The following is a 24,664-nucleotide window of genomic DNA, read 5'->3' as shown; positions in this document are numbered from 1 at the left end:
TGCACATCAGATCTGCTAAAGTAAGACTCCAGATCCACTCTCATGACCGTGGCCTAAAATTGCCTCAGGAAAATGTGGATCTTGCTCCGTCACATTTAGGGGCTGATTAAAAGAAGTTCCCGCCGATAATGCACTAACCAATTATATCAGTTTGTAGCTTATGTCGTCTAGTATTTATGGCAGTTTTAATTTATTAAAAGTAAAACCATCGGAATTAGGAATCCGAAATTAAAGCGCTCCGGCTGGAAAGGGTTAAATAGATGTAGTTACCTATATTAAAATGGTAATGTAATTCCATATATAACAATTCAAATTTGCACTCAAACATCGGAAATGGGTTGTTGCGGGTTTGTCACAGGTAACAGGTAAGTAACTGCTCTTGATAGCTTTTTTGTAAAGCGCCGGTGTCAGTGTATAAGAAATTTAAATAACAAATGGGGGCCATGGCCATGCCCCTGTATCAAATTATATACTTTTCCTGGAATACAACAATTTTCACATTGAGCTGGTTTTGAAAAGTTAATTGTACCCTCTCCATTGTTTATTTATTTGATTATTTTTCTAACCACGCCCCTGTTATTTCACAGTAACCAATGAAAATCTATTAAGCGAATGCACCAACGCGCCTGCTCCGTGAGTGCTAACACGTGGTTCTTGGCAAACCACGCATGCAGATCACTGCACACGCATTGCTTCGTAATGGCGGCTGATGGTGGTAGTTCTTCGTCCGGGCAACCCTGCGTATTCTCTCCAAAATTACACCAGTATCTGGCTTTATGTGCCCAGGATGGGAGACTTCGTATTTGGAACACAGATAGCAAAACACTTCACCAGGAGTACGTGCCTTCAGCCCACTTGAGTGCCACTTGTACGTGTATAAGTTGGGGACCATGCCGAACGGTGAAGGTAACGTTATGTGAGGGAACATAGGCCCGGAGGAGCCTGCTACGAAACAACTTTCTGATTACGTGATGAAATAGGTTTATTCAAAAAAATAAGTTATTGTGTGAGTACTTGTGTTGGATTTTCCTGTTTAGACGTTGCTTACCCTTCTGTAATGTGGTTTGGGTGACCCAAGTAATGCAATTTAGCTAGGGAGCTAGCATTATATTGGCTAACAACTACCTCAACTGTCCTGCAGGACGCACATGTTTGTCGCACATGGTGATCTCCCCGAATTGCCACGAGTCCTTTAAAGGTGTCATAATTCAGGTCGGCAAATACTGATCAGTACAAAAGACGAATAGGGAGCTCAGTCACAATCAATTTTTATTTAAAATACGGACACGCTAAATCTAGATAACTAACCGATGTTAGCAAACAGTATATACCTATGCAGCTAGTACTGCCTTTAGCTAACTAGTTCAGCTAGCGTGCTATTACCATGCATGACGCAGATTCAGTTTTTTTATATACTGGACCCGCGTTTTTATCCATCTAAAAACACTACTGTACTGTAGTATAAAACAACTGAACCCAAGACTGCAGGGCTATTAACTTAACTCGTTTGATAATTGTAACTAACAGCATCGGTAGTTCAGCGTAGCTAGCGTTTGCCAGAAATACTGACTATCGTAATTTAGCGTAACGTTTTTAGGATTGCCAGAAATGTCATATATTAGCTAATGTATACGTAGGTAATCAGTACTGTATACAGTTAATACATCAAATCAGCATACTGTGGCGTACGTTCTTACTCCACGGTCACTCGAAATGGCCTCCTTCGATACCGTGCGTTTTTAATACCCATAGGACCTTTTCACTCGACGAAAATCCACTCATCTGTCGTGGAACTGGTAATGGGTTAAATGTTGCAGTACAGGGACAATCTTTTCTTATGAAGTGGTTTCTTGACCAGACTTCCTTGACATGATGTCGATGCAAGGTATGGTATTCTGAGAGCAACAATGTACTTAGTGATGTAGTCTGCTTCTTGTTTTCCAATCACCTATTATCTCATACATGTATACATGTAATACATATTACCATACATTGGTTTATCTATACAGTTCATTGGAAGAAATCATACTGATCCTTAAATCTGCTCTCCCTAGATTAAGTGTGCTCAATTATGCTTACTTAGCCAGGAAATACACTACTTTTTTTTGGACTGTTTTTACAATCAATTTTTGCTGCCAAGCCTAAACTACAAACTCCCCCTGATTACATGACCAGAAAAACAAACCTAAAGTCTTGTGCTAACATGGTGTAGATTTTATTCACCTATACATTGTCTTACAGGAAGGCCCTCAGAGGAAAAAAAGGAAATCGGAGGCTGGACATGCAGGGGAGCAGGTGGACATGTTGGCGCTGGGCACGGCAGTGGGCAGCATTATCATCTACAGTACAGTAAAAGGGGCACTGCACTGCACACTGGTGAGTAGGACACAAAACCGCTGTTATTGTGCTCTTTTGGTTGTAACAAATATCCTATTGCGATGAGGAATGTTGCTCCTTTGTGCAACGAAATGTTTGACTTTGTGGTTGGTTGTACTGCTCTACTTTTGTTTGATATATTGATGATGGGATGGATATAATGGAATTAACACTAACATCTGATACTAGGTCTCTGGGCAAATGTGGTACCTGCTTCACCATTTCACGCAATGTTCTATCACCTTAGCACAGCTGACCACCTCTTTCTCCACTAGGACGGAGGTCACAGTGGTGGGGTGAACTCTGTGCAGTGGCATCCCAAGGACAGTCTTCTGTATAGCGGCTCAGACGACACACACATAGTTGAGTGGGACCTGCAGACGGGCAAGACGCGCTGGTGGGTAGTGAAAATGTCACGTAAACATTGTTCTGAACCATTTTTATTGTTCAACTCTGGTCCTGTTTTGCCGAAACTCTTCCTGCACTTAGTTTCAGTTCTGGATTGGGCTTAGATAAGAAAGAATGGGTGACTACCTTAAGTTTGAGTTTCTCCAGAACCCCACTCCCCCGAAACCCAAAAAGTTTTCCTCTGTGACAGCCCTCTATGGCTTAACAGTAACACTTTTTGGGAGATGAAAGGTCTGTTCTCCACCACGGGTTTCTCTCTCTGTATGAACCTGTTACTTAATGTCAGACTACATTAGTAATGTTATTTTTAAATCTGTGATGTCGCGTCAATTTGATTTGAATGTCAAAAACCGGTCGAATATTACTGAGATATGGTTATACCTGCCCTTTTCTGAATGTCATTTCTACATGTAGAATCTCTATCATAGACTGTTTCGAGATGCAGTTTGTTTTCGGCCACTGGTTGTAAGTGGCACTGTCCAGTAAAAAGGTCAGCAGAATTGTTTTCTAGTTCATGTATCTTACATTTTGTTCCCATTGTCATCAAAACCACTCGTATTCCAACTTGGAATTTCATGGCTAACTGAGCTATGATAGAGATTCTACATGTAGATTATGCATCTCAAACCAGCATATTATGCATCTAACCCCCAAAAAAGTTTACTTTGTCAAAGACCTCGATTGCATCTCTATGGTTGATGAGTAAGCTGACGGTCAAGTTTAGGACTCATTTTCAAAATGTAGTTTTTCTGTAGAATGTCTTGTGATCCTTTATAAATGTACAGTACAGGCCAAACGTTTGGACACCTCATTCAATGAGTGTCCTTTATTTTCATGACTATTTACATTGTCGATTCTCACTGAAGGCATCAAAACTATGAATGAACGCATGTGGAATTGTGTGAAATAACTGAAAATATGTCTTATATTCTAGTTTCTTCAAAGTAGCAACTCTTTGCTCTGATTTCTGCTTTGCACACTCTTGGCATTGTCTTGATGAGCTTCAAAAGGTCGTCATCTGAAATGGTTTTCCAGCAGTCTTGAAGGAGTTCCCAGAGATGCTTAGCACTTGTTGGCCCTTTTGCCTTCACTTTGCGGTCCAGCTCACCCCAAACCATATTGGGTTCAGGTCCGGTGACTGTGGAGGCCAGGTCATCTGGCACAGCACTCCATCACTCTCCTTCTTGGTCAAATAGCCCTTACACAGCCTGGAGGTGTGTTTGGGGTCATTGTCCTGTTGAAAAATAAATGATGGTCCAACTAAACACAAACCGTCTGGGATGGCATGTCGCTGCAGGATGCTGTGGTAGCCATGCTGGTTCAGTATGCCTTCAATTTTGAATAAATCCCCAAGTGTCACCAGCAAAGCACCCCCACACCATCACACCACCTCCTCCATGCTTCACGGTGGGAACCAGGCATGTAGAACCAATCCATTCACCTTTTCTGCGTCGCATAGACACGTGGTTGGAACCAATAATCTCAAATTTCAACTCATCAGACCAAAGTACAGATTTCCGCTGGTCTAATTCCTTGTGTTTCTTGGCCCAAACAAATCTCTTCTCCTTGTTGCCTCTCCTTAGCAGTGGTTTCCTAGCAGCTACTTGACCATGAAGGCCTGATTCGCGCAGTCTCCTCTTAACAGTTCTAGAGATGTCTGCTGCTAGAACTCTGTGTGGCATTCAGCTGGTCTCTAATCTGAGCTGCTGTTAACCTGTGATTTCTGAGGCTTGTGACTTGGATGAACTTATCCTCAGCAGCAGAGGTGACTCTTGGTCTTCCTTTCCTGGGGCGGTCCTCATGTGAGCCAGTTTCGTTGTAGCGCTTGATGGTTTTTGCGACTGCACTTGGGGACACATTCAAAGTTCTCGCTACTGACCTTCATTTGTTAAAGTAATGATGGCCACTCGTTTCTGTTTACTTGGTTCTTGCCATAATATGAATTTTAACAGTTGTCCAATAGGGCTGTCGGCTGTGTATCAACCTGACTTCTGCACAACACAACTGATGGTCCCAACCCCATTAATAAGGGAAAGAATCCCACTAATTAACCCTGACAAGGCACACCTGTGAAGTGAACCATTTCAGGTGACTACCTCATGAAGCTCATTGAGAGAACACCAAGGGTTTGCAGCACTATCAAAAAAGCAAAGGGTGGCTACTGTGAGGAATCTAAAATAAGACATGTTTTCAGTTATTTCACACTTTTTTTTTAAGTACATTATTCCATGTGTTAATTTATAGTTTTGATGCCTTCAGTGAGAATCTACAATGTAAATAGTCATGAAAATAAAGAGAACGCATTGAAAAAGAAGGTATCCAAACTTTTGGCCTGTACTGTATTTCAGCAGGAAAGGCAGGACTTTCTAAGGTTATATGTTTAAGGGCTCTCAAATACAAGACTGTACACACAACATTGTAAAAACAATATACAATAGACACTAAGTACCTTGGGAAATGTATTATTCAACAGGTGGAGTTGCTAGAGAAGCACGTTTTTATTTTTTTATTATTTTTATATAAAGGAATAAGGCGCAATATGTGTCGTGCTTGAGGGTGTTAGTAAATGTATTATAGTCATTGCCAGCAGCAAACTGAATGTGCTTTAGGAGTGGCGAGGGTGATGCATATACTGGAGTGACTATTCGAGGTGCAATTATTAACAAATGGGCTAAGGTAAAGAGAGCATTTATCTGAGGGACTTGCGTTGGTATCAATAAGTGGTGTTGTGTGTGAATGGCCCTTTAACCAGAGTAAAGGTTAGTGATGAGTGTCAAGGTGGCAGAGGTTACGGAGTATGGCGTCGGGGTGAATGGCATCTGACTTAGGTAGGTTGTTTTTAGCTGCAAGCCTAAACTCGGTCGTCGTTGTAGTCTAGGTTTGGCAGGATGATTGTTTTTACGAGGGTATACTTGACAGCATTTGTGGATGATGCTATATTGCTGAACAAGATGCCAATTCTGGATTTCACTTCACGCTGCAGGTGGGTGATATGGGCGTTTAATAAGAAATCAAGCCAAATGGCAATGTATTTCTAGCTCCTGACAAACTGCAACTCTGTCCCATTCAGGATGATTATGTTCCGGGATGCAAGCATTTTGTGGTATGCTTTGATTAAAAAGCCCCAGTTTTGCCTTCTTGTAGTAAGGAGTAGGGATGTCAATTGGACAAGATTTTTCGAAGAGTATTCTGTTAACTACTACACAGGGTTCCTGCCGCTCCTTAAGAAGTCTTAAGGGCTTAAAATAAAATCAGGGAAATCAATTTTGTGGTCATGGGAGACGATGCATGTTTTTTGGCAACATTTATAGTTTATTTGAAATAAATGACTTGTAATATACTAACGACTTGACAGGCCTGTCATGCATTAGGCAGTTTCTGAATATGAATGTCTCCCGAGTGAAAGTATATCTATGCAAATTGTTTATACTGAAACGAGGTTCACTACATTTTAAATAAACCATAGAATTTATTGAATAGCTTATTAGTTTCCATTCATTTTCTTTCATTTAGTACCTTTCTTTTAGGCATGGGTGGGTGGGGTCGACTATTCAATGACATAGTACTCCATACATTTTCTATCAAATAAATGTATACACTTTTTGGGTCTCAAATTATATTTGTTGAGGTCTTAGAGGGCAGTGACTTTGAAAATGATGCCACGCCTTTCAGGCGGCCCTATTAGCATACACATTGCTCTCCGCAGCATCACAATCCAGCCAGAGCATCAGTTCATCTACTGGGTTGTCATCGAACTATATAGAATAATAAAAAAAATTACAATTTGTTTTAATTGGTAAATGAATTTGAATAAATACAAGAATGTGTTTGTATTGAAGGTCTTGCATACAAAAAAAACCACTAACCTCTCCACTATTACACACACCTGTTCCTCATCACATCACCCCGGACTCTCCATTATTATGCACACCTGTTCATCACATCACCTCAGACTTCCCTTCAATATGCAAACCAGATCACCAGGTCCTCATTACTACAGCTTATAACTGCCCTTGATGTCCTTCTCTTCAAGTAAAAACATTGCTTATTATTCAATTAATCTTTCCTGGCTTTTCTTCACAAAATGTTTCCAAGTATCTGAGATTGCAGCAAATTTGTCCGTTTCCAAGCGTAGTTTTCTTGTCTCCTTGTTGTCAAAAAGCAGGTGTCGCATAATCTCTCTGAAGCGGTTGTGTGTCATGGTCTCTCAGAAATAGTTCACCCCAAATTGATGACATCAAAATTACTTCAAATCCATGTTCTTCCCAACGCGTGCACCACGGACATACAAGAGCGCAATTAATGCTTTGAGTTAATCAATAGACATGTCCCATGCACTCCTTTTCTGTGAGCGCGAATAACCGTACAGTCTGATGTGCTGCAGCATCTGCACGTCACACATGATAGGATGTGTATGCGTTTTATTTTTTTCTTATAATAAAAACAGTATGTTGTAATAAGTTTGGGTTGATAATTGGAGGATGTGGATATTTCATTTTGTGGATAATTATTTAGCTCTATACATTTGTAGAATCTTACTCTGCATTAAAATAAGTAGAGAAAATTCTAAGAGGTGATTGGGTGTGTATGCAATCTAGATTTTCTCTCCTAATATAAACACTAACTGTATAATAAGTTTAAATTGATGATTGCTAAAGAAAGTCTGGTATTTCATTCCGTGGATAATTATTTAGATTTACATTTTAGATTTACATTTAATGAATTAGCCTACACAAGGATCTCCTATTGTAAAACGGTAGTTTGATTCATGAATTATCAGGTAGACTATCGTTTGTATTATGTTTCAATAATAGCCTAATTGTTGAATGATAATGGAAATCTTGTATTTTGTTTGTAGGTTGATTGAAATTTAACCAAGACTCGATCATTAATCTGGGAGTATTGCACATTCACCCACTGATGTCATGCATTTAGTAAGGGGTGATTAGCGCCGGCGTACCAACGCTAAGTGCTGTGGGCTGTTGACGATAAAAATCTGAAAACAGTAAAAAAAAACTCTCTAAATAGTTTTCCGTTTGTGGGTTTAGAATTCTGACAACAGAACAATGTAATATGCCTCTGATTAGGAAACATAATGGAAGGAGCAGGGTGTAGCTTTCAAGATGGCAGTTTTATTTAAATTACAAACTCAAACGCCAATTCCAGTAGGAAAAGTTTCTTAAAACGACCAATACAGCATGAGCGCTACTACATTTCATGTGAAGGAGAGGGTTTAGTTCTCATGTCTTAAAGGCTGTTTGTGTGTGAAAAGAGCAGGAATACATATGGAGGACGCCATGTGGTAGACAGTTTATTGGATGGTCAAGTCTAGAGAAGCTAGTTAGCTTAGTTAGCCTGCTATATGCTATTTGCTTAACTGTTTTCTGCACTCTCAATCGCCTTTTAGATTCCACAGCCGAACCTTACGGCTGTAAAAATGTGGGATTGGAATTTTATTTAGTAAAATAATATTCTGGTTATTTTTCTAACAAATAAAATACAAATGTGGAAAAAAAGGCATTGACTTGAATACTTCAATATTAGACTATCCTTGTCCATCCCTAACAAGGATTAGATGGTGGTCATTGAAGGCATGTTTGTTATTTGTAAAGCTATGTTGAATTGTAGAAAGCAGTGTTCGGTGAAGGGCCATATGCGTATGAGGGAGGTGTAGTTGGTATATAGTTGAATGCGGGAGGTTTAGTGAGCCTACCTATCAAACAACCTGGGATACCCATAGAAACTGTATGAGGTGTTGCCAGCTGTCCCTCAAATTTGGCTCAGTAAATCTGTCAAAATAAATTTTCAGACCAGCCTAGATAATCCTCTGACAGGCCTAGTTTGTGGACTCTAAGTCAGGATCCAAGAGTCAAAGCCTACAGCTGAATCATTAAGGACAGTGACACAGTACTGCTCCTTGTCTAAAGCTGCTAGTGTGGTGTTTAAGAACTTTAAAGATTCTTTGCTGCACTTGTGGACAGCGCTAAAGGTTAACTGAACCTCAGAGAGAAGACTGGAGCTCTAGATAAAAGGTTACATTTATTAACCAGGAAAAGGGGCCAAGCTTGTCACCCTCTGGGCAGAGGAATAATGGTGGCAGCTAACCTCTAGTTACTGCTGCTTGTAACTAGAGGTTTAAAAGGCAGGCGATAGGGCTGAGGTTATTTTGTCACTGTCCAAAAGATATGGTCCGTTCAGCCCAGCAGGCTGGTATTGTTCCAGTTTTAGCACCTCTTTGCACTGTTTGTTAGTTTTGGACTAAAGGAGAAAAGTGGGTGTCTTCACAGAGATGACCAGTACTGCCTGTAGTAGTAAGTAGTTATTGGCATCCCTAACACATTGATTATTGAAACACTTAACTTTGGATTTGTTTGTAGATACTACATTGCTTTTTGGGGGCCAGAGCTATGGACTGGAGCTGCTGTTTAAGGTGGACTAGTTCAGATTGTTCAGAGCTAAACCATGCACTGTATTGGGTTTTTGTACAAACGTTTACCATGCATCCTCAACCAAAAGGACATGGTCAGTTCTTGGCCATTAAGATGCTTCGGCATGTAAGTACACAGACTAGGTGAAATTGGTGTAAATTATACTTTGGATTCCAAACTAAACATGAAGGCAATAGTCTTAGAGGAATCAACGCAACTGGGAAAAAGTTCCACTTGCATTCTGCACACAGCTCTGAAAAATAATTGAGACCACTGCACACTTTTCTTTCAGTTCCAAAAAAGTTGAAAAGGAAAGTTTTGAGTGAGGAACAGAAGTGTTCAATTTGCAGTGGTCTCTTAATTTTTATCCTTCTGTTCAAGAAACCATTGCAAATTGAACGCTTCTGTTCCTCACTCAACTTTCTTTTTCAACTTTTTTGGGAAGGGAAGAAAAGGGTGCAGTGGTCTCAATTATTTTTCAGAGCTGTATATTAATGGCCTATCTAATTTAGTAAAGCTCTGTTTTGTTTGCTGTAGCTCCTTCCCACTGCACTATGACCCTCCAGATATCTCGTTATTTTTCCAACTGGGTTGTTAAAGTAGAGAAATACAAATAGGATATTATTTAATTTTTTTTACTGCATACTCATTGTGCATTTTCTCCTACAGTAAATGGAAGGCAGACCGTTCCTCTGTAACCAGCATGTGTGTGAGTCCTGATGGCAAGCTGCTGCTCTCAGCAGGGCAGACCATCAAGATGTGGGACCTGGAGACTAAGGAAGTGTACCGGGTGAGTAGGTGTGACCCAGGGTGCCTCGCATTTGAGTTAAATCACATTTCCATTTGGAAGACCATTTAAATCTCTTTAGTCGTGAAGTGACCTGTATGGGCTTGATGTGTCCCGCTCTCACTGGACAAGGCGGTGTCCTCTTATGGCTTTGAGTCTTATATCTGACAGGGGAAGAGAGAATGAGTCTGTTCATTCCTGCTACATGTTATGGGCATTTGATCGGAATAAGCCTGTATTCTACTTCCTGAATCCAGTTCCATACATACTTTTGATGAATGGTTCCAACCTCAGAAAAAAGATGCATCACTGATCTGCCTGCTCTCTGTTACCACCTTTTCACCATTCCACCAATCTGTTTGGGGGCTTGAGTTGAGAAGGCACTTAAACAAAGAACTAAGTCAACCATTGAGGTAGTACCTGCAAGAGTAGCAGTGTGGAAGTGGTGTGTTGTCGACCCCCCCCCCCCCCCCCCCCCCCCCCGCGGAAGGAATGCCTGCCACAATATTAAACTCTCCCAAATCCATTGGCAGTTGTATAGCTGATTAAAGGGCTATTGCTGCGGTTAGATATCAATATCGGCAATGGCAGATATGAAGTTATAGTTGCAGAAAATGTATCATTGTACGTCCTAATGAATACAATCACGATCATTGATTACCTCGCTGGAGGCATGGAAGTATTCAAACGTCAAGGTGTTCTTCCCTTAAACTGAAACCTACTGCTTTATTTTTGTTCCATCAGAAGTTCACAGGTCACGCCACGGCCGTAACGACCCTGCGCTTTGCGACTACCCGACCCCCGGAGACCAATGGCCTCTACTTCCTGTCCGGGGCGTCCCACGACAGACTTCTCAGTGTTTGGTAAGTGTGTCACTCTTTACCCAATATCCGCTTGGGCTTGCACGTGATAGGAAGTGGCCTATTAATCGGTCTTGCATGAAACCCCATGCTATATCAGACCCATCATCTTAAAAGCCTGCTTGAATCACCCTAATTTAATAAAAACTCTGACATATGTCGTCAGATGTTTTGACACGAATGGGTTTGCCCAAGACACCCGTTTCTCTTGACAGCTTGATCACATGAATAATGACCTGTTTGGACATCAGTTGATTTGCATTAGTCTCTTGCTGTTAAGAGCTCATGAGATCTCCACGTAAACAAAGGAAAGCCACCAGCTCATCTTTGGGAAATTTGTGCACTCTTTTAAACGCTGTTTATTTTTCAGGCAAGTCAGAGAGGATGGCAAGGACAAGAACTCAGTGGTGTCCTTCACCCTGACGGACGAGCCCCAGCACATTGACCTCATCACCTCCTGCGGCAAGGAAGAGGTGAGGCAATGTTTTTTTTAAAGTTGCTGCTAACCCTCCCACCCCCCGTGATGATCAGTATCGCGCTTGGAAGGACCCAGGAGCACCGTTGCTGTGGAAGGCTCTTCTCTACTTGTCTCTTCTCTAAATCTCTTCTCCTCCAACTCCTCTTTCATTTATCTCCTTTCCCTACTGTCCTCTGTCAGCTCGGTGTACCCTGGCCTGATGACTGTGAGATTATGAGATCTGAGGGGACTAAGAAACAGAGGCTGCTTTTGTACTCAAACCTGTATCCCATCAATACTTACCAGACTTTGTGTTTGGGGATTCAGATGAGGCTGGCTGATCGAGTACTTAGCCTGTTGGGGGCATTCCTAATTCCATTTTGTATTCCGTATGCCCCCCCAGGCACTGAGGCTCGCAGTGGTGTGCAAGGATGGCCAGCTTCACCTCTTTGAGCACTTTCTGAACGGGTGAGTCTCTGAAACCACGCACGCCGTCACCTGGTGAGGGATTTGGGAAGTGGCCCACAAAGGATCACACCCGTGTTAGTTGATTTAACCATATACAGGTGCTGGTCATAAAATTAGAATATCATCAAAAAGTTGATTTATTTCAGTAATTCCATTCAAAAAGTGAAACTTGTATAATGTATACATTGTTTCCACACAGACTGATATATTTCAAGTGTTTATTTCTTTTAATTTTGATGATTCTCAGAAAATTTGAATATTGTGAAAAGGTTCAATATTGAAGACACCTGGTGCCATACTCTAATCAGCCAATTAACCCAAAACAACTGCAAAGGCCTTTAAATGGTCTCTCAGTCTAGTTCTGTAGGCAACAAAATCATGGGGAAGACTGCTGGCTTGACAGCTGTCCAAAAGACGATCATTGACACCTTGCACAAGGAGGGCAAGACACAAAAGGTCATAGCTAAAGAGGCTGGCTGTTCACAGAGCTCTGTGTTCAAGCACATTAATAGAGAGGCAAAGGGAAGGAAAAGATGTGGTAGAAAAAAAGTATACAAGCAATAGGGATAACTGCACCCTGGAGAGGATTGTGAAACAAAACCCATTCAAAATTGTGGGGGAGATTCACAAAGAGTGGACTGCAGCTGGAGTCAGTGCTTCAAGAACCACCACGCACAGACCATAGACTGTATATAAAATGGACGACGCCCTTTCGCTCTTTTCCATTGGTGAAAAATGAAGCCGCCAGTGTCCCGAAATGGCGCTGACATCTTGGACTTGCGTCTGCGCAGATAGCGATCTTGGGACCAGTTCTGCGCAGTAGTTATGCGCAGTAGCGAGCAGGAAGTAAAGCCGTAAAGCCGCGAAATCAACGGCCCCTCCCCTGTGCCCCGCCCTCACTCTCCCTCGCAGAATGCGCATACCGTAATCAATCGCAAGTCCAAGTACAGTACAACCTTTGCTTGTTAAACCTAGACGATATGTTATAGCCTAACTTACATCATGTTTAACCTTAATTTAGAATAGGCCTAATACAAAAATAATTGGTAACGTCTAGCTAACGATCACCTGCTAGCTATTAACGAGGCTTGTTGTCTTTTAGCTAACGTTAGCTAGCCCATTACATTTATTTACTAATTAAATAGCTTATAAATGTAACTACCGAAAAAAATTCAAAGATCGATTGGAAATGCCAGATCGGTTAGCACAATGTACTGCAGAACAACCCATTATGTCCGTGTGAAATTATATCAATTATAGAAATTTAGAGATTAAATGTAAAGCTCCAATCTCCTCAGTTCTCCGAAGGAGGATGGAGCTTCAGTGGCTCCTTGGCTCAGATAGCTGTCAATCAAAGCTGTGAATCACGACGTCACACCACCGTTTTTAGAGCATTAAATAACTAACTAAAAACCAACTTATTTTAAAAACAAACTCTTGAATTTACATTAGCGTGATACAAACTACAGTAAATGACAGAAACAAGCTTAGGAAAAAAGATAATTGAAGGGTAATTTAATTTAGTTGGTCTCGCGTCCCATTGAATAACATGGGGAGGGCGGGGTTTATGACCTATACTGGGACCACTCACCAGGGGGCGATCGAGACGTTTTGGCTTCACTTTTCAGGGCTTGTGTGGCACGCTTGGCACAGACGTATGCAAGACATGGGTTTCAGCTGTCGCATTCCTTGTGTCAAGCCACTCTTGATCAAGACACAGCGTCAGAAGTGTCTCGCCTGGGCTAAAGACAAAAAGGACTGGACTGCTGCTGAGTTATGTTCTCTGATAAAAGTACATTTTGCATTTCCTTGGGAAATCAAGGTCCCAGAGTCTGGAGGAAGAGAGGAGAGGTACAGAATCCACATTGCTTGAGTTTAAAATGTACAGTTTAAAATTTCCACAGTCAGTGACTGTTTGGGGTGCCATGTCATCTGCTGGTGTTGGTCCACTGTGTTTACTAAGGTCCAAGGTCAACACAGCCGTCTACTAGGTTTTAGAGCACTTCATGCTTCCTGCTGCTGACCAACTTTATGGAGATGCAGATTTCATGTTCCAACAGTACTTGGCACCTGCACACAGTGCCAAAGCTACCAGTACCTGGTTTAAGGGCCATGGTATCCCTGTTCTTAATTGGCCAGCAAACTCGCCTGACCGAAACCATTGTGAAGAGGAAGGGGTATTGTGAAGAGGAAGATGCGATACGCCAGACCCAACAATGCAGAAGAGCTGAAGGCCACTATCAGAGCAACCTGGGCTCATAACACCTGAGCAGTGCCACGGACTGATCGACTCCATGCCACGCCGCATTGCTGCAGTAATTCAGGCAAAAGGAGCCCCAACTAAGTATTGAGTGCTGTACATGCTCATACTTTTCATGTTCATACTTTTCAGTTGGCCAACATTTCTAAAAATAATTTTTGTATTGATCTTAAGTAATATTCAACTTTTCTGACATACTGAATTTGGGATTTTCTTTAGTTGTCAGTTATAATCATCACAATTAAAAGAAATAAACATTTGAAATATCAGTCTGTAATGCATGAATATAATATACAAGTTTCACTTTTTGAATGGAATTACTCACTTAAATCAACTTTTTTGATGATATTCAAATTTTATGACCAGCACCTGTAGTGTCCTTACTGATGTTAGGTCTGTGAATGACATGTTCATCCCAGCCATCTTCATTCAGTGAGGAAAATGGCTTGTTCATACTACAGTCACAGATGTACCAAAGTATGGTGATGACAGATTTTTGGGAAAGGATGACAAAAAAGATTTCTGAATCTCAAATTCCTCCTCCTGGCCATGATCATTACGTACAGTCCAAGGACAGTGTAGCTGTGAAAAATACTTTACGTTACTGTAATTGTATTATTGGTACCATAATAAATGGGACACTTTGATACATGCATACATTTCTGTTAGCGAGATGTAAACGGGGAGGTGCCAAATGATCCAGTCTAACTAATTGTGTTAGCATGTTCTGTTGAACCCGGGCTTGTTTGCGCCTCTAATGTCCTCCATCTCTCTCTGTAGGCCGTGTAAGAAGCCCTTGTCCCCCACCTGTACCGTGCAGATGTCTGGGGTGGAGGACACCCCCCTACCCATTCCCTTGTTGGCCACGGCCCTCACCAAGGACACGAGCAGCCTACTGCTGGCTTATGGCAGCCGTCTGCAACCTGTCATGGAGAGAGTGGTGAGCATGGCTTTTCCTGTCTAATGCGAGTAGCGTATTCTCTTAGTTATTGTAGCCTGTCGAGTACAAAATTGAAGCTCAGTGTTTCTGTGCGCTTCCGCACTGTCACTGCAAATTGTGTGATCAAGGTGAATTGGTTAGACAAGTGACGGAACGATCCGCTGACATGATATCTGTTACTGCCATTAGGCATGGAATAATTCTGTGTTACTCTGTCAGTAGTAAATGCAGCCAGACACCATGCTAAAGTAACATTTCACACCTCTCTTACTATGGTGTAGTGCTGTCCTGTGCCTCAAACCTGCAACGGAGGAGTGAATACACGGTTTTAAAACAATTACAAAAGTTTATTTTCTATTGTCTCCAGTCTAAGGGTTTGAAAAATCCAGCCACTCGCATTGTTTTCAGCTTTAGCAATGCTTTTTGTCCGTGTATGTAGAATATTGTCAGACTGATTATTTTGTCTGCTCCCATTTCTTGTTTTTTAGGAGGTAAACACTGCAGAGAGGCATGTCTGCCTGTCTCGAGATGTCCACAGCACCCTCTCCCTCACCATGGAAACCACACTCTCCAAGGTAATACCCAGGTGCCATTTTGTCCTATTATGGCTGTTAATGTGCCCCTAAAGTGTCCTGTCTGTCCTAAGTCGGTGGCAAAGGCACATTGTTACCTTGCTTCAATAACTTCCTGAGAAGCTCACTGACTTTAATTGTTTTTCCATATGTTTTTCAACACACCCCGTATCCCTGAAATTCGTATATTCCAATCATTTCAGTTTTGAATTAATATGGGGTCACATCTTCTTGTCTTTCAGGTGAAAACTCCTATAGTCAACTCCAAGAGCAAAGTTCTGCTGCCTGGCCTTCCTGGTCACCAAGCTCCAGTCAAAGCACCCTTGGGGTCGGAGAAGAGGAAAAAAGGCACAGACACCAAAGAGGTATGACTTATTTTGTTGTCCAACAAACATCACCTCCGCAGTTTTTTCTTTTTATTATATTCGACTTGATAATGTAGTCTACCCACTCTAAGTGTCTAGTGATAATCCTTTTTAATTGCCAATGTTTTGTCTTTTTGTTTTTTTTGTGTGTGAATAAAACAGACCAGACCCAGATGCTATTACATTAGTCTGTTGGAAATTGACCTCTTTAGTAGACTGGAACTGGCTGTTTTTTTTTCTTCACAATTATAAACAGCCTGAGTCCGTCTAATCCCCTAACATTTGTTATTGTAAACTTCTGTTCTTCCGAAAGTTGAGTATCTGATTGCCAGTCCCGGTCTACAGAATGGGGTCCCTGTTCAAAAATGTAGCGTTTGTTTTGCATACATTTTGCCGTGGTTGACTAATCCTAGAATAGACCACATCAAGGTCTTGCTGCTGAGATAGTAAGGTTATATTACCCTGTATCGAAAGTGATTGTGGTCTTCATGGTGGCCTGGTCACTGAAAATGCAGGAACAGTGAAATGAGAGCCTTCCCCGTGTCCGATGGGCCTTCTGTCCCTATCCGACCCTGGTTCTCTCAGACATTTTCATAACGATGACACTTCTAAAACAGTTTACTGCTGCTTTTTTGCCTGAAGTAAATCCCCTCTTTACTGTTCACTCCTATTCTTCAGATGTCCATCGAAGAGCGACTGGGAGAGATTGGGCTGTCAGAGGGGGGCGCCAAGGGTGCCCCCTCTCTGCAGACGGACAACTTTGCGGTGCTGCTGGTGCAGGGTCTGGAGAGCAAGGATGCCAACATTCTCAATGTGAGTGGACATTTTGGGAATATGTGGGTGCCAATGCTAGGGATGGGGGCAGATTGATACAGTGTAGTATCAAGTTTATTATTTGTTTATCTTAAAATAGATTTGGTCTCCTTATTTTTTTATTTGTTTGTTATTTAGCAACAATTTTTATTCAGGTAATATAACAATGCTGTAATTACGCAATATGTATTGTATTGGCACCCAAGTATCATGATAAAATATCGGCGTGCAATTCCCAGCCCTATTCAATGCGGTATGAGAATGCTGGCGTCACAATCTGTTTGTTGCTAAGCTGTCAATTATTTTCAGATTGCAGAATTTGTTGAATCTTAATGATGGAACGTTCCATTAACATACCATCTGTTACTGCCATTAGGCATGGAATAATTCTGTGTTACTCTGTCAGTAGTAAATGCAGCCAGACACCATGCTAAAGTAACATTTCACACCTCTCTTACTATGGTGTAGTGCTGTCCTGTGCCTCACCTACCGGGGAGTGAATACATACTGTTGTAATAGTGCTTTTAGGAAATTTGTTCCTTTCACTGATTTGGCGTTAGCCATAATACAAGGCTCCAGTGATCATTTAACCTAAAGATGTTTTTTCTTGCTCCGAACTTCAATAATCGTGAATGTGTGGCCCAAATTAGTCAGTTCCCCAAAATGTCTGGCTCGTCATTGACATTAATTTATAATGACCATTCTTGTTGGCGCTATCAGCTACTGTCCTCATCTTTGACCATATTTACTGCCACACAGAAAGTGTTTCAGACACGGAAGGACGTGTTGATAAAGAAAACAGTTTCCCGGTTACCCCTTCCTGCCATCTTACCGTTGGTGGAGGAGATCACCAAGAGAATGCAAGGCCATCCATACACGTGAGTTAATTATAACGCCCCAATTATAAAAAATAACATGTTTTTGTGCTGTACTTCGAGGTAGTTACTTAAACGTCTACCAGTCAGGGTCCAGAATCTGGTATCCGATATCAATGGACCGTTATCGGCATTCACTCTAAGTTTAAATATGAACGTATGTCAATTCCATGTTTGGGCTCTGTTAAATTTGTTTTTCATTTTCGGATGTCTGAAATGTGGTCTGTTTCCTGACGGTCAGTATGCGCATGTTTCGTTGAATTCATTTAATCTGTGACCCCACAGGGCGGTCCTGATGGTGCGATGGCTTAAGGCTGTTCTCATTCAGCACACGTCGTACCTATCTTCGGTGAGTCTATCTCTGTTTGTCTTCACCTAACACCTTCTACCATCAAGTCCAAAGGCTGAATAACAGCAGCACTGTTATGTTAACAAGTTTTAACATGTTTTATCCATGCTGACATTTTTGTGTGTTCTTTCTGCCAGTTGCCAGATTTGGTTTCCCAACTGGGAGTGCTTTACCACATGATTGAGAGTCGAGTGAAGATGTTCCACAAGCTGAGCAAGCTGCATGGCAAACTATATCTGTTCATGACCCAGGTATGTTCTGGAAGAACCTGCAGCTGAGACTAAAGAAGCAGGATGGTCCTGTTAATTGAAATTTTTAAATAAACAAAGATGTTATTGTTGAGCAACCAACCATAATTGGTGTCTATTGTTTGAGTGTTTTTTTTTTTATGGCATACTAAAGACTGAAGGTAGCCACTGGCTCTTTCCCCATCTTTGTATTTATTGAACCTGAGTTAAAAAAAAATATACATACATTTGTGTATGTGATTACATGTCACACTTCACAATTTGGTCCCTGTCCAGAAACTCGAAAGCTGTTTCAGAAAGCTCGTTTTAGTTTCACTGTTCCGTGAACATACCTGGCTTCTCATAACCACGTGAGGGAAGTGCAGAATTTTTGGGCATGTAGCATTTGGTGTTCATTTCTATCATTAGGCTAGGCTAAGTGAAGTGCAGATTGCTTGATCTGTAAAGTCGTTTCCGTAAGCAGTGTTTAAATCAAAATCTGTATCATGAAACGTGATGGATATCATGGTGTCTAAATATGGAGCCCAATATTTTAGTATGAGAGAGGTTTACTGCTTGCAACAATCATGTAGAATGTGTTGTCATGGGAAGTACTTAATGAATTGAATATTACACTTCGTGTATTGTTTATGCAATGGGCCATTGCAAAAAGGACATTGTAGGGTACAGAAATTGAATTAGGCTATATTACAATTTAGTTTATTGGCATGACAATATCATTTGCATTGCAGTATGTCCTCTATAGGTGTGGGACGATATGAGAAATTCATGCCACGATTATCCTGGCCAAAATTATCCTGATTTTACCATTCTATCCCGATAAATAACAATCCCCATAACAACTCTGGTTTCTAGCTTAAACGGCTGATCAGATATTCTTCCATTACATAAATATTGTTCTTGTGCATTTAAAAAGCCATAACAATAAAATAATATAAGGTTTTTAATAATTAATACTCAATTAACATGTAAATCTCTAAATGTATATGGTTGCCAGCTTCATTGACAATACATTGCACTGGATGTTTAGTGGCATTTAGAATTGCCATTCGTACTACATTTGACTTCATTGCACCTCTATACATCTGTATGTCATATCTGTACTATACATACAGTACATTTTCTGCACTCTTCTATTTGCACTTGTGTGATGCTAACTGCATTTCGTTGTGCTGTACTTGTTCAGTGACAAAGTTGAATCTAATAAAAAGGAAAAACTTGAGTTTAATAAAACAAGTAGTCAGGAACACATTAGTGCCTGGCAAGAGATATTTCAAGTCACTTACCTGAGGATCAGGGGTGAAAATTGATTGTTTCTTGCCCGTACTGACCTGTGGCTGCATGCACTTCTGTGCACATTTTATGTTCCTTATTAGCTAAAGAAGTCTTATTAGCAAATTGATGTCAATTCTTCATAATAACTTTATAATTCATTATAACAGCTCCCCGTTATGTTTTGCGCATCTTGTATTGTGCAGATTCTATTTGTCGCCCTAGGTAATTTTCTGTGGAAAAGTGTTAACAATTAGCATACAATATAAACAAAAGTATAATTAGAAAGATATGTGTAATAATGTATATCCTATTTATATTTTCTACAATTTGCAGTTTAACAGTTTCAGTATGCATCGTAGCTGCATGTTTTCTAGGATATCATTGGTTTGTTCGAGCTCAACATTGTTTCAACTGCTTATTTTCTGAGGTAATGGAACGGACAGGTATTTACATATAGCGGGAAGTGGGGAAGTGATCAGAAGCCTTTTTTTGTAGACTACGTGAAGTGGTTAATACTGTTGTAAAGGAATTGGAAAACTATTCTTTATATCATTGCAATGCAATCCTAACTCAGTGATATTTAAGAATTTCATTGAGATTTTATTGTAATTGACAATATTCTTTTTATTAAGCTAGCAGAGACATTTGGCTTCATTGACCATACATTGCAGAGGATGTTTAGTGGTGTAGTACAATGTGAGATGTGCAATCCACTTGTAAAATAAAACAAGCCATCAGGAAAACTTCAGCGACTGGCAGAACTTTTTCAAGTCACTCGTGAGGATAATTACGATTATCCCGGTTATGTAATTTCACGGTTTCATAATCGTGATTATTTTCCATCGCAATTAGTACTAAAATCGTCTATCGTCCCATCCTTAGTCCTCTATACATTTTTATTTAATCGTTAATAATCCATTTGAGTGTAAGCCAATGAAATCCTAAAATCCCTTAAATTTGGAATTAATTCCATCAGTTATTTTCTGCCTGATTCTAGTCTGGCCTTTTCTCCAATGGTGATGTTGCTTACATTATTACTTGGGTAAAAATCACAAAACAAAAGTTTGTGTAGGCAATACGATTGCAATTGTTTGTATTGGTCAGATTAATTTGGCCAGAAAAATTACAACAACCAAAAATGTATTTTTCAACTGTGTAAAGGAAATGTTCAAGGTCCAGTAATTTGTTCCCTTTGAAATGCACACCACAAAAAATGCTCTGTCAATTGGATTTTCTGTATTGGGACAGGCCACATTTCTGGAATCATATCTAACTGGTGGGATATTCTGTTTTTCTTACATATACGATAGGATGAACTTAACCTAGTGGGTAGCAGGTGTGGTTCAGAGCATTTGTTGCTGTGGTTTCTGATCAGCCTACAAAGAACTTTGGTTTTTCGACATTTGTGTTCAAATTACGAGTGCTTTTGAAGTATTGGGAAAGAAGAGGGAATGTGATTTATTGGGGTAATACTGCTGAATATGGTTCAATGGGGAGGAAAGTCGGAGGTTACTTTTGAAGGCTGTTCCATGATAAAACTGCTGTTGCATGCCCAAATTGACAATTCCCATATTGGACAAATGAAACGTAACTCTCTGAATTGTAATTGTCACTCCACATCCTAAAGCACTTCTCTTTTCATCAGGTGGCGACAAGCGACCCTGACAAAAAGGTCACAGATGTGGACCACACAGCCAAACTTGTCTACGAGGAAGGTATGGGCCAACTTCTGATATATTTTTATTTCCTTTTTGCCGGACCATGTAAGCGGAGCTGGCCTAGAAAAATTCATGACTGACTGACTGAACCTTGTTAAATAATGTAGTGGTTAGAGATGCGGACTACCAAGCTAGAAGTCCCGTGTTCGAGGCTCGTCACAGTCAAAACAAATTATTCATTTGGATTTGTTCAGGGTAGACAAAAACGTAACTTTAACGTAGCTACTGAAGGTTGTAGCATGTCTAATATAAAACTGTTTACGAATTTATGGGGTAATATAGGCAAGATCAACGCCCCTTGCGCAGGGAAAGAGGGGTTTCTACGATTAATCTTTTCACTTGATTGAAAAGTCTGTTATATTCGCCTATATTGACAATTATTGTACCAGTGTCATTCACGAATGAAATGAATTGGCTGAAATGAAATAAGTTTGCTCTTCTTTGAGTACTTTGGAATTGGTTTATGGGGATGCGCGTGGCAAACTTTCTAAATTTGTCTTCATGATTCTATTCTGCCATACATATGGCTAGCTGGCTCTACCATTATTTACACCATTTCCGTTCAAAATTGTGACATCTCCACATTTCGTCTTTATAGAGCTAACTATAGTAGCTGGGCAATCTTTATTGCTGCTAGCTATGTGCCAGTAAATGGTGGTTCTCTGTTTCTGCTTGGACTGCTGACATAAAACAATGGGGTATGCAAAGCTTATCTAAATGTGCTCTACTAATGGTGAATTTAATTTTTAAATGGAGGGAGTTTGATCCATTGTGCATACAGGTACTGGAACCGATAGACCTGTTGATCGAAGTGGCGCTGTGGAGGCAGCTTGACTCATCGAAGAGAGCAGCACATCAGTAGCATGAATAGCGGACAATACAAAAGCTTAAACTTACACATTATCGTCAGGCGGTGCTGAGGCTACCACATGGTCAAAGCGCAAAGTGATGGTTGTTTGCTAGATTGGGGAATGACAGGCAATGGGCTGTACACATTCAGAAGAGGGTGACTAGTGAAAATGAAAAGCATATCATTGGATGTATCAAAATGAGACGAGTGATGTGTGATGTCAGGTGTTCCATGCGAATCAAAACCGAGTGATTCAGGCTCAAGTGCCGTGATAAAAATTTCAGAAGGCTCTGCAGACAATGAGGTGTTTCCATGTTCTGGTCCTGGATACCCAAAAATACTTTGTTTAGGTCTTAGGTGGAATGACTAGTAAATCGGTTCTGCGTTCAGACAATACTCTGCTTCAGTAGTCAAGCAAAACTTAAACTTTGGTGTGTTAACAGATCCCCTTTCCATACTACTCTTGTCTGTGACCTGTGTTACTGTGGTATGTAAATGATTGTATGCTGCATGCTGACTGCCCCCGCTCTATTGTATTTGCTTTAGTGTAAATTACCCTTGTGTTGTAGCTGCAGCGTTTTTTGTGTGGGGGAATTGTGTGTCTGAGTGAGTTAGGGGTCATGTGGGTTCTCTAGTTGAGTAGATTGTGGCTTTGGGACTGACAGCTTTGTTTTGCCTCCCCTCTTCCATTGTAGAATCCTCTGATGAAGATGAAGCATCAGGTGATGAAGGTCTCCCAGATGAGGATTCTGACGTAAGTGATGACGCCACAGCAGAGCTTGTATTGTTCACAGGTCATTGTGTATTTGAATTTTGTGATTAATATTTTTGTCTGTTGCCCGGTGAAACATGGGGTCCATATAGAACTGGGAGGAGGAGGAAGGCATGGCGGATGAGAAAATGGAATGCCAGGATAAAGAGGCAGACGAAGGCTTGAGGACAGAATTAAAAGAGAACGGTGATTCTGACATGGACCCGGGCAACGAGAGCGAGGAGGAGTAATAAGCGAAGGAATCCAATCAAAACGAATATAAACCACACAAAATGGACCTGAAAGATTTATATATACTTTCATTTTATTTTCATGCTTTGATTTTATTGTTTCAGAACAAGAAATGGTTTTACAAAAAATCCAAAATGGACTGTCAGTGGTGGCGGTGAGCTTTGGCCACTGTTGCTTCGTATTGCGAATTGTCATGTTATTTCTCTGTCCCACGACCAATGCTGACCGCTGTTCCAGAGACTCAAACTCCCCTCTCCTCCCAAGCTTTGCTCTTCTGCTTCTTCACTTTGGCTCCATGGTCCTGGGTGTCCAATGTGACCACCCTCTTCCACACTGCTTGTTCCAGAGAAAATGTGAAGAGAATAGTGATCTGTGTAGGGAATGTGGTTCCATTTGGGATGTGACCATTTCTAAATAATCTCATCCACTCACAGTGTAAATCTCTATGTGCAGTGTTTGTATACCCCCCCCCCCCCCCCCCCCCCCCAAGTCCTTGGGATTAAAGGAAATTCTTCAGTAATGTCTCTAACTGAACCTTTTTCTTTTCCACCCTAACCCTCATCTGTTTTGATGTTTTGTCCTTTTGTAAATGTTTTTCCACGCCAATGGCAGTCATATTGTCCACTGCCTCTGATTATAGTCAGAGGTGAAACCAAAAAAAAAGGGTGAACTTTGCTCTATCAGTTGAATAAATGGGTATTTTGGAATCAGTCAGATAATTTGTTCATTAAAATTTGGCCTACATAACGAAATGCTCTTTGTCCTTCTACACCGCTGTGTTTTAGTTTACATTTCCTTGACAGGAAAATCCAACAGATTCGTGATGTACCTTACCAATTTGTGGGTAGCAGAAGTGGCATTGGTACTAATTGCTGCTCTTGAGACATTCACTTGCAGGTTGTAAGAAATGCTACATGAAACCGTGGCAACACGAAGGGATAATAAGCAATAAAAGAAATCTAACATGTACTTTTTAGTCATTCAGCAGACTCTGAGCCGGTGTGGCTGGTTACTAACTGGTGTTATGTTTGGGGCTTAGCAGATCAGGTTTATTTGTGGGTTTAATGGAAACACTTGACAATAATTCATGTCAGGGACTTATGAAGTGCAACCCCTTTCCATAGGAATCCACACTTAAATTTTTTTTGGCTATTTATTGGATTTCCCCATATGGTTGTAAGGTTGACTTGTCAAAGTATACCACTGATACTGGAGTACTCTGCCAGACAGTATATGCAAAGGTGTGCTTTAAATTGCTGAAATTAGTATGACATTGGACTAAAACAGCTGGGGTAAAGACTACACCAATCGAGCTGTGTGTGAGTTGGATGTGGGAACAGAGTGCAAATCTCAAGGTCTTATACAGCAGGGAGACTGTCTGGCTTTCCATCAGTTATAGCTTGTTGGTGGATGCAGATGTGGTGCTAGGCTGGTGAACAGTCATATGGTTTGTAATAGGCACTACTCTCTATAGCCTTTTGGTCATGTGCAGGCATGCTGCTGTACCAGGTGTTGATCCAGTCAGACAGGATGCTTTTAATGGTGCATGTGTATAAAATTGTCAAGGCTTCCATTTAGCAACTACTGTATTTCAAGATGGGCTTCATATCTG

General features: G+C 40.9%; 1 protein-coding gene and 3 non-coding genes across 4 annotated transcripts; all 4 read left to right on the top strand.

The window, feature by feature from the left end:
• Positions 1–636: 636 nt before the first annotated feature.
• On the top strand, positions 637–24,021 carry wdr43 (WD repeat domain 43). Its single transcript, XM_010905075.5, has 17 exons — positions 637–906; positions 2,242–2,376; positions 2,652–2,773; positions 9,882–10,002; positions 10,744–10,862; positions 11,230–11,332; positions 11,720–11,784; positions 14,825–14,984; positions 15,473–15,559; positions 15,799–15,921; positions 16,600–16,734; positions 17,494–17,612; positions 17,895–17,958; positions 18,096–18,209; positions 21,127–21,196; positions 22,745–22,803; positions 22,914–24,021. Exons 1-17 carry the CDS (start codon positions 700–702, stop codon positions 23,049–23,051), a joined length of 1,941 nt encoding a protein of 646 aa, XP_010903377.1. The 5' UTR covers positions 637–699; the 3' UTR covers positions 23,052–24,021.
• Positions 15,174–15,310, top strand: LOC114840998. The gene has a single exon (XR_003782987.1). It is a non-coding gene; the product is annotated as a small nucleolar RNA SNORA15 (small nucleolar RNA).
• LOC114840992 lies at positions 16,382–16,509 on the top strand. Its single transcript, XR_003782981.1, has one exon. It is a non-coding gene; the product is annotated as a small nucleolar RNA SNORA71 (small nucleolar RNA).
• On the top strand, positions 17,111–17,242 carry LOC114840999. Its single transcript, XR_003782988.1, has one exon. It is a non-coding gene; the product is annotated as a small nucleolar RNA SNORA15 (small nucleolar RNA).
• Positions 24,022–24,664: the final 643 nt, after the last annotated feature.

This window comes from Esox lucius, chromosome 15 (assembly GCF_011004845.1).
Source record: "Esox lucius isolate fEsoLuc1 chromosome 15, fEsoLuc1.pri, whole genome shotgun sequence".
Lineage (NCBI taxonomy): Eukaryota > Metazoa > Chordata > Actinopteri > Esociformes > Esocidae > Esox > Esox lucius.
The sequence above is the reverse complement of the archived record's forward strand: the minus strand, read 5'-3'. Positions and strand labels throughout refer to the sequence as shown.